The 15,845-nt window shown below is 44.0% G+C and overlaps 8 protein-coding genes across 8 annotated transcripts; 4 read left to right on the forward strand and 4 right to left on the reverse strand.

The window, feature by feature from the left end:
• Window positions 1-28: 28 nt before the first annotated feature.
• Window positions 29-2,011, reverse strand: L203_102799 (malate synthase A; the record flags this gene model as incomplete). Its single annotated transcript, XM_066212219.1, has 8 exons — window positions 29-256; window positions 309-750; window positions 799-912; window positions 960-1,310; window positions 1,363-1,498; window positions 1,550-1,635; window positions 1,682-1,776; window positions 1,844-2,011. 8 exons carry the CDS (start codon window positions 2,009-2,011, stop codon window positions 29-31), a joined length of 1,620 nt encoding a protein of 539 aa, XP_066068316.1.
• A 688-nt stretch (window positions 2,012-2,699) lies between these two features.
• Window positions 2,700-3,968, forward strand: L203_102800 (uncharacterized protein; the record flags this gene model as incomplete). Its single annotated transcript, XM_066212220.1, has 7 exons — window positions 2,700-2,803; window positions 2,860-2,958; window positions 3,016-3,029; window positions 3,085-3,157; window positions 3,236-3,311; window positions 3,372-3,410; window positions 3,462-3,968. The coding sequence occupies 7 exons, from the start codon at window positions 2,700-2,702 to the stop codon at window positions 3,966-3,968; spliced, it is 912 nt and encodes a 303-aa protein (XP_066068317.1).
• A 229-nt stretch (window positions 3,969-4,197) lies between these two features.
• Window positions 4,198-5,221, reverse strand: L203_102801 (uncharacterized protein; the record flags this gene model as incomplete). The annotated part of the gene is made up of 5 exons (XM_066212221.1): window positions 4,198-4,329; window positions 4,484-4,560; window positions 4,611-4,674; window positions 4,754-4,851; window positions 5,209-5,221. The coding sequence occupies 5 exons, from the start codon at window positions 5,219-5,221 to the stop codon at window positions 4,198-4,200; spliced, it is 384 nt and encodes a 127-aa protein (XP_066068318.1).
• Window positions 5,222-5,611: 390 nt separating this feature from the next.
• L203_102802 (vacuolar transporter chaperone 1) lies at window positions 5,612-6,382 on the reverse strand (the record flags this gene model as incomplete). The annotated part of the gene is made up of 6 exons (XM_066212222.1): window positions 5,612-5,680; window positions 5,804-5,901; window positions 5,977-6,013; window positions 6,072-6,150; window positions 6,245-6,294; window positions 6,344-6,382. 6 exons carry the CDS (start codon window positions 6,380-6,382, stop codon window positions 5,612-5,614), a joined length of 372 nt encoding a protein of 123 aa, XP_066068319.1.
• A 568-nt stretch (window positions 6,383-6,950) lies between these two features.
• L203_102803 (uncharacterized protein) lies at window positions 6,951-9,337 on the forward strand (the record flags this gene model as incomplete). Its single annotated transcript, XM_066212223.1, has 3 exons — window positions 6,951-7,699; window positions 7,747-8,080; window positions 8,126-9,337. 3 exons carry the CDS (start codon window positions 6,951-6,953, stop codon window positions 9,335-9,337), a joined length of 2,295 nt encoding a protein of 764 aa, XP_066068320.1.
• Window positions 9,338-10,229: 892 nt separating this feature from the next.
• Window positions 10,230-11,293, reverse strand: L203_102804 (uncharacterized protein; the record flags this gene model as incomplete). Its single annotated transcript, XM_066212224.1, has 4 exons — window positions 10,230-10,673; window positions 10,724-10,857; window positions 10,911-10,973; window positions 11,053-11,293. 4 exons carry the CDS (start codon window positions 11,291-11,293, stop codon window positions 10,230-10,232), a joined length of 882 nt encoding a protein of 293 aa, XP_066068321.1.
• Window positions 11,294-11,624: 331 nt separating this feature from the next.
• On the forward strand, window positions 11,625-12,672 carry L203_102805 (uncharacterized protein; the record flags this gene model as incomplete). The annotated part of the gene is made up of 4 exons (XM_066212225.1): window positions 11,625-11,806; window positions 11,856-11,959; window positions 12,008-12,314; window positions 12,378-12,672. The coding sequence occupies 4 exons, from the start codon at window positions 11,625-11,627 to the stop codon at window positions 12,670-12,672; spliced, it is 888 nt and encodes a 295-aa protein (XP_066068322.1).
• Window positions 12,673-13,264: 592 nt separating this feature from the next.
• Window positions 13,265-14,506, forward strand: L203_102806 (uncharacterized protein; the record flags this gene model as incomplete). The annotated part of the gene is made up of 4 exons (XM_066212226.1): window positions 13,265-13,310; window positions 13,365-13,457; window positions 13,511-14,006; window positions 14,050-14,506. The coding sequence occupies 4 exons, from the start codon at window positions 13,265-13,267 to the stop codon at window positions 14,504-14,506; spliced, it is 1,092 nt and encodes a 363-aa protein (XP_066068323.1).
• Between the last annotated feature and the right edge of the window lie 1,339 nt (window positions 14,507-15,845).

Raw genomic sequence — 15,845 nt, forward strand, 5'->3', positions numbered from 1 at the left:
TCTGATTTGCTTTTTATCCTAGAAACACTTATAGAGCCGCTTTGAGAGAGCCGCCTTTAATACCAACACCTTCAAGATAGCCCAGCAAGTCCGATGTCAAGAAATCACTAGGCCATTGACTCTTGATCTGCTTGGCCATATATTCGCTCGCAATTTTCACATGGCTTGGATCAATACCAGGGAGGGCAGCAACTTTGGACGACTCCTCGGAGAAGATAGTTTGAACGTAGGATGGGTTAATTTGTTTACCAGAGTCCTATTCGCTCTATTCAGGGACAGACCAAAACAACAATCGATCATCTACTTACAGTCTTCGACCCATGTTTGCACCATTGCCAAAGTTGTACTCGCGCAATTTCGGCGGTGGCCGCGTCTTCCATTAAATGATTGATTGGTACGCATCCATTTCCACTGATCCAAGCCGCACAGTAACTCAATGCCGCACCAACATTATCCCTCAATCCTTGTTCAGTCACTTTTCCGGGAACACTTGGATCTGCGAGCTGCTTATCGGTTACTGAAACGTCTTCTCGTCGAATGTGGTATTGATTAGGACCTAGCATGTGTTTGTTGAAGATCTCAAAAGCGATGGGAACAAGCGCTGGGTGGGCAACCCATGTACCGTCATGTCCTGCAGTGACTTCGCGAAGTTTGTCTGCTCGAACTTTATTGAGTGCCCGCTCGTTGGCGGCAGGGTTGTTTTTGATGGGGATTTGAGCAGACATTCCTCCCATGGCGGCTACTTTTCGCCTGTCGCCTGCCGTTAGTGTGACTACAGAAGGAAAATTGAAAACATACTTGTGACAGGTTTGGATGAGGAGTCGAACATAGGCATCCATGAATGGAACTGTCATTGTCACTTCTGATCGATCGGGAAACACGCATTTTTTGTGAGCTCGCTGTTTCTTGATACTATATTTCCATAAGTTTTGATAAACATTAAGGGATTCAAGACCTACAAGCTGAAGATATAATCCCATCTACCACAGTTCAATCCAGACGAGTGCTCCTTTAGCTCGTATAGGATCTCTTCCATTTGGAAGGCAGCAGGAAGCGTCTCAATCAAAACCGTTCCCCTGATTGTCCCAATTCTCACGCCTAGCTTGTCACTAGCTAATCTGAAAGCGTCATTCCAAAGTCTAGCTTCGAGATGATGTTCCATCTTGGGGAGGTAAAAGTATGGCCCAAATCCGCGGGCAATGAGTTCTTTGGCGTTGTGGAAAAAGTAAAGACCAAAGTCAAAGAGGGAGCCAGAAATGGGTTTTCCGTCAATCAGGAGCCGTGGCTCAGGAAGGTGCCATCCTCGCGGTCTGAAAGAATCATCAAAAAGTCCTTTGCATAAACACATCTGGCCAAACCTACCGAACAATCAGGACTGCCGTTTTCTCGGAGAGCTTATACGCTTTACTGTTAATTTCAAAGTCGATCTGGCGTCGAATGGCATCGTATAGATTAACTTGCCCAAGAACCATGTTTGACCAGGTGGGTGAGTTTGAATCTGTATCATAATTTCAGTCTGCCTGTCAGTCGATTGAAACCAGCAGCATACCTTCAAAATCAGCCATAAAGGTTTTGGCGCCGGAGTTGAGGGCATTCACAACCATCTTTCTGTCAGTAGGACCAGTGATCTCAACCCTGTATATGCAATCAGCATTGAATTCCTCATGGAGATGGTACACACCGTCGGTCTTCAAGACCTGGCGCTGGAGGTGCACAATTCCAGGCCAAATTTTCTCTAACCTCCTTGGTCTCTGGCAAGAAGGTCAACGGTTTGCCCTGTATACCCGTCAATCTTTGCAATCGCGATAGCTCCACGATACACCATCTTTGTAACGACACTTACAGCGTCGAGCTGCTCTTGTATTTTTTCCCTGTTATTTAAGAGCTCAAGTCGGCGAGCATCAAAAGTCCTGTGGAGCACTACCAAGAATTCAATTGCTTCATTTGACAGAATATGCTGTGCACCCTCTGGGATGGGAACTGTAAGGTGTACGCCTTTTGGAAGGGACATTGTTTTCTGTGTATAGTTATTCTAACCCTCTTCTTGAAAAGAGTCGTCCTTATATATATATGTTATTGGACTTGAATTTCCGGCTCCCCGTCGGCAGGATGAAGTTTAAGATAGTTGGAAATTTACAACTTGTCAAACTTATGGAAATGCCGGTAAAGAAATAACCGGAGGAAGGTAATCTGTCTACCGGCTATCAGCCACTACCTCCACTTTCAGTGACCACCCAGCGAACGGATTTATTCGCTTTTATACTGGAGTAAAATATGAGAAAAACCTGTGCATAAAATATGAAATGGCAGAGAGAATCTGAGACGGCTAGTATTGGTATTGGACGATGAAATGAAAATGACATGGTAAACACTGTAGAGTCTTGGCAAATTTTTGTTTATGACTGTGGAAGAGACTGCAAAGAATGGATACATCGATTATAATACCGACCCAGTATGCGAGTTTGTCAATGAGTTGACTCGTTTGTATAGATAGTATATGAGAGAGTAAAAGAACGATAATGAAAACTTCTACAAGGCTAGACTATGAGCTATATGATTAGACTTGCCAGTCATCCGCATGCCTATCCATCACTCATTCTTCAACAATTGTGCAAGTCACGTGATGGGCGTCCACCTGCCCCGCAATTAGCTGGTTCGAAAACTAGTTTTTCCAGCAGAAAACTTTGTCCTTGTTAAATATGTCGGCACGCAATAGCTTGGAATCCGAGGAATGGCATGGTCTATCGAAAAATTCTGACATTGAGCAGTTTCGCGTACAAGGTGTGCCTCCGGCAGCTTACTAGTAAATATCATTATCACTCTTTCTCCCAGTGTAGCTAATGAAGATTGGTGCTTCAGTATACCAAATTTTATAACAGAAAGCGAAGAAGCCTATCTATTGAAAAAGGCTGAAGAAAGCCCACAACCAAAATGGAGAACGGTAGGCACTGGTCGAAGGTAAGTATGGGCCTTGGCAAGCGAGAGCTTTTAACCGTCCAAACTGATGCAAGATAGATTGCAATACTGGGGTTAGTCTTCTAAATCTCGCCCTCTTGTTTGTTGAAACCTTCAAAATCTCACAAGAGGCAACAGGAGGGACAATGTCAAAGACGGGCGTCTTGCTACCAGAGCCTTTACCTGATTTCATGACAACTTTGTGGGTTTCCTGAATCAGTAGGCGTAAACCAAAAGTATATAAAGTCTGAATACTGACGAATGATTCAACCAATGCTAGCCCAGACATCGTTGGTCGACTTGAGAAATTTCTGTCAGAGGCTTCGAGGGGAAAGTATCAATTGGATATAAACCAGGTTCATATTATATCTCAACGTACCTGTGACCTTTCGATCAAAAGATTAATGTCTACTTAGGTCCTTGTCAATGAATACAAATCTGGGCAAGGTATCTCTGTACGTTTTGTGCTAACATTAACCTGTTTCAGCACTGACTGACAAGATCAGCCTCACGAAGATGGTCCCGCTTTTCAACCTTTAGTAGCAACCATCTCTCTTGGTTCTCATACCGTCTTAGATATCCATCATTACATCTCTAGCTCTTCTCCTTCTCCTCCTATGATCGCCACAGCTTCATCTTCAACAAAAGATAGAGCAGGTGAAGGGCGATCCGTAGCAGCAGTTCCGCTGTCACATCTTTTATTGTTACCTCGTTCACTTTTGATCTTGACGTCATCGCTGTATCTGTCGCATCTTCATGGGATATCAGTCAGAGACGAGGATGTTGTCCATTGTGCCAGTTACTGTGATCATGAAGCGGATCTAGATCTAGGCGTGATGATAGCCAACGCCACTCTTTTGGGCGACACCGACATTATTCAACAGATGAAAATGAGCGGCACTTGGAAGAGAAAACGAGGAGTTAGGACTAGTTTGACATTCAGACATGCGCAAAAAGTCATGAAAGGCGGAGCATTTGGAAAAACTGTTCGTGCGTTGCGAAGAGCATGTTAGAATTCTGTCCAGGTAAGGGTATCATGTGCTGCCAGAGAACTGATCAGTTGTCATAAATGGCACACCCTCACAAAGGTAATCCAGTTAGACTTTAAAAAAGCATGGTTTTCATATGAGATATGTATTCATTGCACGTCTGCCTCGCCAGATACACTCGTTTCGTCTCCACTAACTCCTTCCTATCCTTTTGCTCCACACCCTACTCCAACGCTGAGCGAACAGCCTATAATTAGTATTGGACACTCTTGAGATAGTCAGCTAATTTAGTAACAACCACATTGGCGTCGCCTGCATTGATAGGAGCATCATATTCCGCTACAAGAATGGCTTGCTTGGTGGGGATGATGAAAACTCCCTTTTCCTTTTGTATCCTAGTCAGCACATGAATTATCCTTTAATAAACTTTCGGTTGGATATATGACTCATGGCACTTTTAACTGTAGCACATGGACAGACATAGCTTCGAAAGAAAAGCTCGGGAGCTTGGAAGATAAGAGTGCGTTAAAGATACATACCCCTTTACGACCAATAATTTCTTCTTGTGTAGCCTGAATAGTCATGAATTTGAACCCGTTCACGGTGATACCATTAGCTGTGTAAGAATCAGCGATTGATCGCTGTAGATACAATAGAAAGGTTGACCTTGGACGGCATCTAGCTGGGAAAAGTATTTCTGAGTAATAGCATTTTGCTCGTCTTGAGACAGCTAGTTTAAAGATATCAGCATAACCTTTTATTATTATTGCTACATCGTTCAAATCACGCAGTCTAACGTAGACACTTACGTTGTATCCGCGGCTGGCAGCCCATATCCCTCCTGCTTTACCCAAGATGGCAGCCTTTGTGATTTTTCCAGTGTTAATGAGTTGGTCATCAACATAAGCTAAAGAAAAGAGAGGGAACGGGAGAAAAATAGTTAGCCATGGTTTTTGAGAGAAAGGTCTAGTAAACAAAAAGTGCAAATTTGCTAGGTGTACGACAGTCGTCATTTGCCAGCAATACAGGCATGTCGTCGCCAAATCTATGGATAACTCCTCTTTCTCCCACAGATTTCCTCTTCATGGAGCCACAGCAATGTAATCCAGTCCTCAACCCGTCACTTATGATCAAGTAATTGACCTTTCCGTACGGTTCAAAAACTCCTCTTCTCATTCTATAGCAACGAGGCTTGAATCGTCGTCGAGCAGATATATAAAGGCCCCTTGTGCTATTGATGTGCTGAAGGGACAGATCTACTCACCTTGCCAGGACATGTTAAATTTATAGTTGAAATTTCTCTTTTTGTGTTATAAAAGCGGTTTTAACAAAAAGTTTCAATTTGAGAAATAGCGAGGGAGGCTATGACGCCGTGTGGCAACCTAGAAGACGGAGATATCCCACTGTCCGTCATCCATCGAGGAGGACTGATAATACATAGCAAGCATAAATCACAAGTATTTTTACGTTTCTGCCAGGTTCGGCACAATTTTTGGACATGGTGCTAAGCGTAAATGAGGCACATACATGAGAACTAACGTATCATAACGTAAGTTGATCTTTGTGACCACTAACCAAACAAGTTTTCTCGCCAAGTCCACTATGAAATCGAGGTCTCAGACCTGAATTTCTTCCTTTAAATAGGTACAATTGAATCCAGAACGAAATCACTCGTACGCAGCTTTGAGAGCAAAATTTGTGATGATGGCAGTCAACAGCGCCACACAGAGGATAGTCTACATAAGAAGAGTTGTCAACATAACATCCTCGTCAATTCACGTCTTGCAACAATCCTCCACAAGTGACACAAGAATAGCCAAAGAGAGAGGCATGTATCAAGAGTAAACGGCATAACGTACCGGACCGAGACGATCGTCATAGGGTGCGCCGGTACGAAGTCTGATTGCACGCGCTCGTAATTGATATATCGTGAGAGCATACAGCATAACACCCATTGCTGTAATCGCTGTCAGTATAGATTGACTCTGAAAGATGCTCTCTGCAGAGCAATCCCATAAGAATGATGACTCGCCGATTAGAGTATACATGGCCGCTGAAATCTTGCCAACCTGGTACAAGAGTTAGCTCCACATAGAAGGTACCTACTGCATATGCGGTCGTACATACCTTGTCGCCAAAATTCAAGAGACCGACGGCAAGACCGCCAAGAACTACCGCAAAATGGAGCCATGAGAGAAATGTTCGTCTATCCCATAAACGATGTGGAATGACGAAAAATTTGACGCAAGATAATAAAGGCGCTTAACACGGCATGGCCATTAAATCAAGATAACACATACTCGTTGGCGAAAAAGACTTTTGGCTCTACTCTCACAGGCAAAGCAATTCTCTGTTTATGGTCAACCCCTGGAACCAGTAAGCCACACCAGGAAACAAACCTTCTTTGCTGTGCGCTGGAGCAATGGTTGTGTAGACATTATGCCTGCTGAGAACTTGGTCGTGAGAAGAGAAAACAAATCAATAAGAAGAAATGAAATGAATCCTATAGATACAACAAAATAGAACACAGCCAAAAAAAATCAGGAACGCGGAACGAAAAATAATAGATATGACGGACCAATGCGCCAGTATCATTGATAGTGACGTAATCAATTCGAGACATCTCTTGTCAAAGAATGAGTAGTAAGTGATGGATAGGCGCTGGGTATATGTACGGATAGGCATGTGGATAACCGGCACGCCTAAATAGATAGCTTTGTAGTCTAACTCCATTAGAAACTTTCATTACGTTTCTTATTCTTTTCCTAATCCCATCTATACAAAGGGCGTCAAATCCTTGGCATCACTCAAAAGTCACGTGACTTTAACAAATGCCACATGGCGGAAATTGGCTTTGTGGCATTGATGTGGAGGTGGAAGTTGCGGTATGGTAATGCATACGGTCAGATGGCCCGAGCATCCTTTTGAAACTGTTATAAGAGAGAGAATTGTGGCGATCGCCGCCCAGTTCAGTCAGCCACTTTCACTCTTTTCTTTTGGGCTATCATGACCCGCCGAGCGTATTTCCAGCATGGTCATCCTGTCCACTCGCCGGCGCTGCTGCCTCACTCGACATTGGCATTCATCGCCTCATGGCAGGGTCAGCTTTTGGTGTGCACGCTGGTATTGCTGCTCGGTGCCGTCTACTTCTTCGTGCGAGGTCCAATAGAGCACTATAGACAATCGCGACGGGAACGTCTAGCGCAGGAGAAGGAACAGGAGCTAATGGCAATGGAGACGCCTGTCAAGGAAGAGAACCAGGAAGAAGAAAAGCCAGCGCTCGGTGCAAAGGATCGAGGTCGAGAAAGAAAAAAGGACATGAAACGCAAAAAAGGCGTCACCAAGACGTCAATTGCCAGCACAGATTCTAGCCCCTCTCGGCCGCCCCCAATCGTCGTGCCCTCACTTGCTCACCCTTGTCTAGCGACGGCAGACGCTGATTTGGTAGCTCTTGAGAGCCGCATAGTGAATACGGCCCCTTTGGCAGCAACACTTACTATGCGGTATGTTTCCACGTCAGACTTGTCACCTTGTCCTTCACCAGACCCAAGTGAGAAGAAGGAGAATGGTTATGTCAAGGCAGAGGGGTTTTCGATATTTCCAGACGACAGCTATTTGCCCATAGCGAACAGCAAGAAAAAGAAGAAGGGAAAAGGGACTGGCAGCACTGGATTGTTGCGCAATGGGACACCTAATGGAGAAAATAAGTATCCGAGGGAAAGCTTATTAATGGGAAAGGGAGACCTAAAAAATGAGTAAGTCCAGTGGAAGCTATAAGCCATCATGCCAACTTTGAAGTTAGGGATATGTCCAAAAATGTAATGGAAGAAAACACCATTGATGAAGTTCGATCTCCATCCTCCTCTTATCCTCGGCCCTCTCGGAATTCACATCGTCATACATCGAGTATATCTAACCAGCCCAATTTGAGTCTTCCAAAACTCCGTGAAATTGTAGAAGATAGAGATGATACCATTGAAGCCTTAAGGGCAGAGGTGGGGGTCAGCAAAGCAGAAGAGGCAAAAGCTCTCGACCAACTTAAGAGAGCCAGAGAAAACGAAGAGAGGTTGAAAGGAGAAGTGGAAAGATGGAGAAAGGCGGTGAAAGATGGAGGAGAGAAGAGGAGAGAAAACGATGTCCGTATTCATTCGTGAAGAGACAAAATGCTGATAATGTTGTAGCTTCAAGCTCGTTATTCTAGCCTTCAGAAAGCATACACTACAGCACTTCACAGGCTTACTCATGTCGAATCCCTCCTTCGAGATCTGGGGCATTCCCTTCCACCATCTTCGCCTCTCCAGACACCTCTTTCCCCCCATCCACATTCCACGCACTTCTCATCACACCCACAATCGCCCATTGCAAACATGGCATCTTCTAGTCCATATCTGCCTAATTCCGGAAGAAGCTTGAGTGGAGGCTACTGGTCAGCTTGGCCTGGTTTGAGCGGAATAGGAGTAGGCTCAGGAAATATCACAACTCTGTTGCACCCCAATTTATATCACTCTAATCCCCACAACGGTTCGCCTGCAACCTATAGACGGACGTCGTCTAATTACGTTGCTCTTTCATCTCCCAATATTAATACTGATGCCAATGGAAGCGTCGCGCTTGCAGGTTCAGCACCTACAAGTGCAGGACTGGGTTTAGGCGATGAGGTGAGCCTGGCTGGGCCGCTTACTCCTGGATTAGGGGAATTCAGACTCGGTATCGACAGTGGAATTATGCCCATTGGCCAACCAAACTTTACTACTTCGTTAGCGCCTCCAGGAAGTGGAGCAGAGAGGAGAAGAAAGAGCATTGAAAGAAGCGTTCTTAAAAACAAAATTCCGCCCATAGTAACTTCTAGCAGCAATGGCATTGGGAAAGAGAATGAGAGTGGAATAGAGAAAAGGATCGAGGACAAACAGGAAGAGGTGAATGGGTGTAAGCATGAACATGCCACTGGGCATTCCGCACTTAACCATACTCCTGCTGCTACTGTCGCTGTCACTTCTGCGGATATTGATCCAGATGGCGAGTTGCCTGTTTTGAATACTGGAGTATCATCTTCTACGTCATCCCCATCCTCCTCACTACCACCTTCCATACCGTCCATTCCTTCAGACCCCGACCCGACCAATCCACCTGACACGGTCTCCGATGGAGGCCACCCTTCCTCTTCAACTCTCTCACCTTCATTCGAAGATATGGTTACGAGTCTGGCCCCATCACCCAAAAATAGGACTCAGCTACCAATGGAACCTATCTTTGCTAGTCTGGCACATACACCTGAACAAGTAGAGGAGATGAAGAGAATGAGGGAAATGGCAGCAGCAGCTGCGAGGGAGAGCGAGCGCGTAGAAATACAGGACTCAAGCTCAGAAAAAGGCATCGCTCTGTTGGAGTTATAGAATCGGAAATTGCTGTGGAAGATCCGGTAAAGGCTGCATGACTCTATGATTTCTTCTCTGATTTCTGTCACTGAACATTCTTTGCTGTTTCTTGAAGTGTAACATTTACAAACCAATTTTTTTTATCTTTTTTCGTACATTTTGCCTTATACAATCCTCATTTTTAGTTTTAATACGTCTCGATCAAGAAAGAGGCAGAGTTCCAAGAGGAAAACCGGACATTAGATTAAGTAGAGGATGTGCATTTGCAGACAATTCTGCGAGATAAGGGCATTCGGCCGTCAGCTAGACTAGATTAGGCAATCGTGTTTACAAGACGTTGAGCATATGGCTGGTAGTAGGCTATTTGAGTGATAGCGTATCACGAAGCATATATCCTATATAGACTCAGCAATGTCACCAATCGCAAATGGTTTATTCATTGTGTCAGTAACAATGGCAATAGAAGACTGGAACAGGAGATTAGATAGAGCGACATTAACATTGGTATCTCACTTTACTTTTCTCGATTGTGATAGTCTGGCTGTAAATTGAGAGAGTGACTTCCAATTTGGCTAACAGGTTAGAAAGATCGCAACTGGCGAGCATGTTCTACTGACATCCGCCTCTTGCATTCTACAACACCGTTTCAGTTATCATTGATATTTTGAGAAGTCATTGTAGACTTCAAAACTCATTCTATAGAGACGTTCTGCAGCCTCAGCATTTGATTACGAAGCAGATTGTCTGGATATTGTTTGCACTGTACGGTAGCCCTATATTATGCTTTTCAGCAGTCAGGCCGTGAGAACTTGGTATTCGGTAGAGTACATAGCCGACAAACGCAATATAATTGATGAAACAAGTTCGGTTATCCAAAAGTGGATAAACAGCAATAGTATGAATAGCTTGTCTACCCTATTTTGGCTTTCTTGCTTGGTTGTTTCTCCTTCACGGTGATCTTGCTTTTCTTTTCTTTGGTGCTTTCAATTGCGCTCGCATTCATGATTAACCTTTCAGGCTTATCTCTTGAGATAGCCTCCAAACCGCCTAGTTTTTGAGCCAAAAGCCGTCTTTCACGCCTGTTTAGTCCCTTACCCTCCCTGTCACCCTGTCTGATTTTTTCCTGGACTTTTTTCTGCGACTCCTGCTCAATTCTGCTTCTCTTTCCTTGAATCAATGAACCCTTCTTCTTGGCTGAAGGTTTAGAAGGTTTGTTGCTGCTCTTGTCTACTTGTGATCGCAAGGAAAGAGCAGATGGAAGCACCAATTTTGCTATTCTTCGTGGATCCATACTAGAATCTGGAGAAACTGTCAGAAGATATGTCTCGAAGCGCTTCGATGCCCTTTTGTGTGCCTAAAATTTAGTCAGTACAACTATTGGGCCAGTTACACGTCAAGACTTGCACCAGAGTCAAGATGAATTTCCACCATATGATCATTCTTCAGAACCCTCCCAGGACAAAACACACAGAACTTCAATCCAGTCTCGTGATTATAAATAGGCCGTTCAAGAGCTTCAAAAGGGCTTAAAGGGAAAGCTGTTTGATAAACCGATAAGTTAAAATCACCCGTTTGAACCAAAACAACCGACGGGATAATGAACGGTCTGAAGGCGCATTGGAATTCATCGAGTAAGAGCGGCTGCTTACAGTCCCTGCTTTTAGAATCACAGAAGCATATTTTCAAGCGCTTTGTCAGTCCATCTATTCCCGATAGAAGACTGTGAAGCGTACCTTCACTGCAATCATCTTTTCCGCTGCCAATGCCGTCGTCTTCTTCAGCAGAGACTTCGTCCTCAACTACGTCCTCATCCTCATCCTCTTCGTCCGAACTTTCTTCAGAATCTAAGTCATTGTCACTGCTTAGAACATCCTGACCCATCTCTCTCATTTTGTCTTTAATGTCCGTAATACCAAGCTCATTCTCGAGCTCCCGCTTTTTGAGACGTTTTTCAGTGAATTTGTAAAGAGGCATTGCGAACAACTCAACAAGGAGTTAATTTCGGTCGCCTGGGCTGATGAAAGTTCTATTTTTGTTTAGTAAATCACTCAACAAAGACTCAATTCATGAATTACTTGGAATTTTTGGCAAATGTGCAAGAAGTGGAGGTTGGATTTTTTTTATCCATGTCCGGACTGGAAATGTAACCAGATAGGTATAGCTCGGGAATATCCACTCAATATTCGGTGGTCGCCGCACCGAGAGCTTCAGCCAAAATCTGCTTCATTGATTTTGTGACTTTTTAAAAACATATATCTTTTGGATCTACATCTCAACATTGAAAATAAACAGATTCTATATAGTCATGTCACTCTCGGGAGTTCTAACTACATTCTCTTGCGGCTCATACACTTATCCTATCTTCACCTCTGGTGACCTCACGGCTGAAAGAGCCGTGGTCTTTATCGGCGGGTTGACAAATGGTATTGGTGCGGTACCATTCACTTATCCATTGGAAGGAGCTTTAAAAACTGCTGGATGGAAGTTGTCAGTATCTACAAGTATACTGAGATATACATGCTAAAGGAAATTATAGCATACAGTTTCACTGGAGTTCCGCGTATGGTGGATACGGAACGGGTAGCCTTGATAGAGACAGAGCGGAGATGCAAATCCTTGTGAAACATCTCAAAACTACAGGTGAGTAGTGGATCCCACAGGTAGCAAAGATGGCTAATATACAATCAGGTCTGAAAACTATTGTCATTATGGGCCATTCGACGGGTTCACAAAATGTTATACATTATCTTTCCAGCCCCGACAACAACAAAAACGAGTATCATGCTGAAGGTGGCATTATGCAAGCCCCGGTATCTGATCGGGAGTACTGTTCAGATTACAAACACTATCTTGATTATCTACCTGTTGCTGAACAATGGATAAAAGAAGGAAAGGGAAATCAGATCCTGCCGGACGAATTTTGCAAGACAGCAGGATTCGACGACGTGGAAATGAAGATGACTGCTTACAGACTTTGGAGTCTGATTGGAAAAGGGTGAAATAAAAAGTCTTGATACAAAATATAACTTTTTGATCTTGCTGACGATATGTTTTCTAGAGGAGACGATGATTATTTCTCTGCAGACATTCCTGTGGATCCCTCATCTCCCTTTGTCCATTCTCTTTCAACCTCTTTCGGAGCCCTCACTGCGCCAGTTCTAGCTCTCTACGCGGAGAAAGACACAAAACATCAAGTTGCTCCTCCTGAAAAACGTTTGACAGAATGGGAAAAGGCTGCTAGGGGCAAATTGGACTGGAAAATACTAAAGGGAGCTTCACACGATGTGTCCGAAGAGGAGCCTCAAAAGGCATTGAATCGAGAGGTTTTATTTTGGCTCAAAAGATTCGAGTAAGCTCAAAACCGCACATAGGGATTAGGAGCTGCCATTACATTACATTACATTGAGATGCCACTTGAACCTATGTTGAACACTTATCGAATTCCCAGTCAAAAGTTCTTGTATGTCCCCTCATACATCTTTCAACTTGCGGATATTCCTTTATCTTCTAATCAACTTACTCCTTTCATGGCAAAGGTCATGAACTACATGTCGAAAGGCTGTTAACTGCAGAGACTGATGTTTCAAGCAAAATGGATGGTATTCCTTTGCCTGGGGGATCTAATTCATCTACAGATTTACTGAAAGTATCTCATTCAAGAGAACTAAGGATCTCAAAACCCAGATGAATTCCTTTCTTCAACCTTTGTGAAACTAGTAAGTTATTGGGCATTAATGGGATCGAGTCCTGTGACTGATTCCTGAACGGTTTGGATAAATAGCAATAAGGTTTTCAATGTCGACAAAATTTTGTCACTCTCGGCAGCAGCTCATAAAGCACGTTGGTCGTGCTCAACGTCTCTCCAGTACAAAATCCTCTTCTTACTCGCCTATCCTCGACCACCTAATCACTACCATACTTTCTTCACACAGATACTAAACCAAGATGCGATACACCTTTCTCAGCACTAGCTTTGTTCTATACTCTGCCTGTAAGAAGCGCCTCATGGAATGAAGTTTTGCCGTTTGTTAATCAAAAAGTACAGTGAGCGCATTTGCGTACCCTACGCTCGAAGAACGAGATGGCAAACCTATTTTCGGCCCAGATGGCGTACCCAATCGATATGACATTGGTCAACGTATGTGTCTTTCCATATTTTGTCATTCTGCTTACCATGTTGACAAATATCAGACTTACCTATCTGTGGTTGGCTGGCTACCGCGGCAGCGATAACCACTGTCTCTCCAAACTTTATGAAGAACATATTCAAGTATTCTGGCGATATCAGCTCTGTTTCAGATGTCACTGTGACCCTTTACGAGATTGATACCCATAAGCAGTATAACGTACCGGTGACGTGGGATATGCAAGCCGAGAACAATGACAATAAGAATTCAGTCTGGTGGCCGGGAGCTATAGACGCTGCTGCAGCCTCGGCAAAGCTTCTCCCCACCGATGAGACTGGCCTTCTCAAGCCTGTAGGCCTGGTTGATGCGTTGGAAGTCCTCACTGGTATGGATGCCACATGGAAATACAAAAAAGATATTGGAGACAACATTTGGAGCAAGCTACAGGAAGCACCAACCACTCCAGTTGTTTTTCAAACTCTCTTCGAGGGATGTACAACTCTGGTTTGTGGCCATGCCTATGCTGTCTTAAACGCTACTGAAGCCAACGGCGTCAAATCGTAAGTCTCCGTTGGGAAAAGAAATACGTACTGACCTCACTAGGGTGGGCTTATACAATCCTTGGGGTTCTGACATAGTCATCAGTATTGAACAAGCCGAAGCCGATTTGCTCCTTCTTGGTTGGCTCACAGATAAGAGTACTTTGGGTGGCAGCGGTGATGAAACTTCCGAACCCAAAACCACCAACAACGTGGTTGCAGTTGCGGATCCCACTACTTCAGTAAAAGAGGAGACTAATGACCATGTTGTTGTGGTGACTGAGGTCGTGGTGGTGACCAAGGTGGTTACGGGAAGGAGCCAGCCGACAGAAACGGTTGCATTGGATGCAAGGCGTGAGAAGCCTCCAGTGCCATACCCGCATAAACTGTCGGAAGATAGAAACAAGGAGCGTTCAGTCTCGACGATAAAGTCTGGCAATACAGTTCTGGGAGCGAGGAGTGAGAAAAGGGCTAAGCCACCCATTCCTGACTCTGGCGTCCCTACACATTTGTGGTTATGATTTATATAGATTTATGTAGATTTTCCTCGTAAGAGCTCTGTATGTTACGTATAGTATGCACCCAAAATTATGATTTTCGCCAGTCTCATTGCGTCTTGAAGCCATATACAGCCACAACTTTCATCTCATGCTCGATTCGTTATCTATCCTTTTGACAGGTGTCTACAAGATGTACGAGTGTTGGAAAATCCATCAGCCAGTAATGTTAATGGATCAATAAACCCGAGATATAGCAACGATATGCGAGGTTTGGCATTCAAACCGTGAATCGAGACGGCGAGTAGAGCTGTAAAACTATAAAAGTAAGTACTGAATCCAACGGTCCATCAAATAGATTTAAAATCCGTTTTTAGATGCAGCTTTATTCCGAAATCGAGGTACTTTGAAGTTTTGAAAAGATGTGTTTGCTTCAAATACTATAGTGAGGATGATAAAGATAATCCAATCGTGATTTTTAATTTCTCTTTTCTCTGTATCTGCCCTTTGTCATGAATATTACCAATAATTAATATCCATGACAGAATAATGCAATTTCCGGGTAGCAGGTTCGAATCCCGCTCGACACAGATTGTGGGTCGTCTGTGGCAGGGTCCAAGGTTCCAGTTGTTCCGTCTGCTGGAATTCGAACCCAAGGCGCTCGCAAGCCTAACAAGCTTGAAGGTCTTTATTCCTATCCGCGATAGACCGGATGTGGTTTCCCGGTTCGCAGGACCAAGAGGTCGACGGAGTGATGACCCGCTCGACAGGAGTCTTCGCCCTATTAGAGGGGGGATAATGTCAGAACCTTGGAACTATGACATGGAATATAGCCAATAAGTAATAATGCAATGTAGATTGCATTATTGTGACCTTTTGGTACAGAGCGTGGGTATTAATTATTGGTAATATTCATGACACCCTTCTCCTACCTTTTGTCTTTTCTTTGACTCTCTTTCTAATTTGGAAAGTATAGCAAATTCAAGAGATGACTTGATAGTTCATAACAGGTAGAGCTCTTAAACGGGTGTCTTATCCTCTGTTGACCACTTTCATTAAACGACAAAAAATGCCAATACTCCATTTAAACATGCTTACACCTGGCGATTAACAGTTGGAATGCCAAAGTTTGCCCAACTGGCAGTTTGTCAGAACAAGATCTGAACAAACTTCGTCTATTGGGTGTTTGAGTGTCAGGACTGAGGTTGTTCTTGGGCTTGATCTGGGAGTGCTTGGGACGAGTGGAGTATCTAGGAGTATCTATCTCAAATAGATGAAGACAGCTATCAAGATTCATTCCTTGGGGAACTATGAACCACAATCCCTTCCTTATATCTTGTTTGCTCTGCGTCCTTCAACCAGG

Source organism: Cryptococcus depauperatus, chromosome 3, assembly GCF_001720195.1.
Source record: "Cryptococcus depauperatus CBS 7841 chromosome 3, complete sequence".
Taxonomy (NCBI): Eukaryota; Fungi; Basidiomycota; class Tremellomycetes; order Tremellales; family Cryptococcaceae; genus Cryptococcus; species Cryptococcus depauperatus.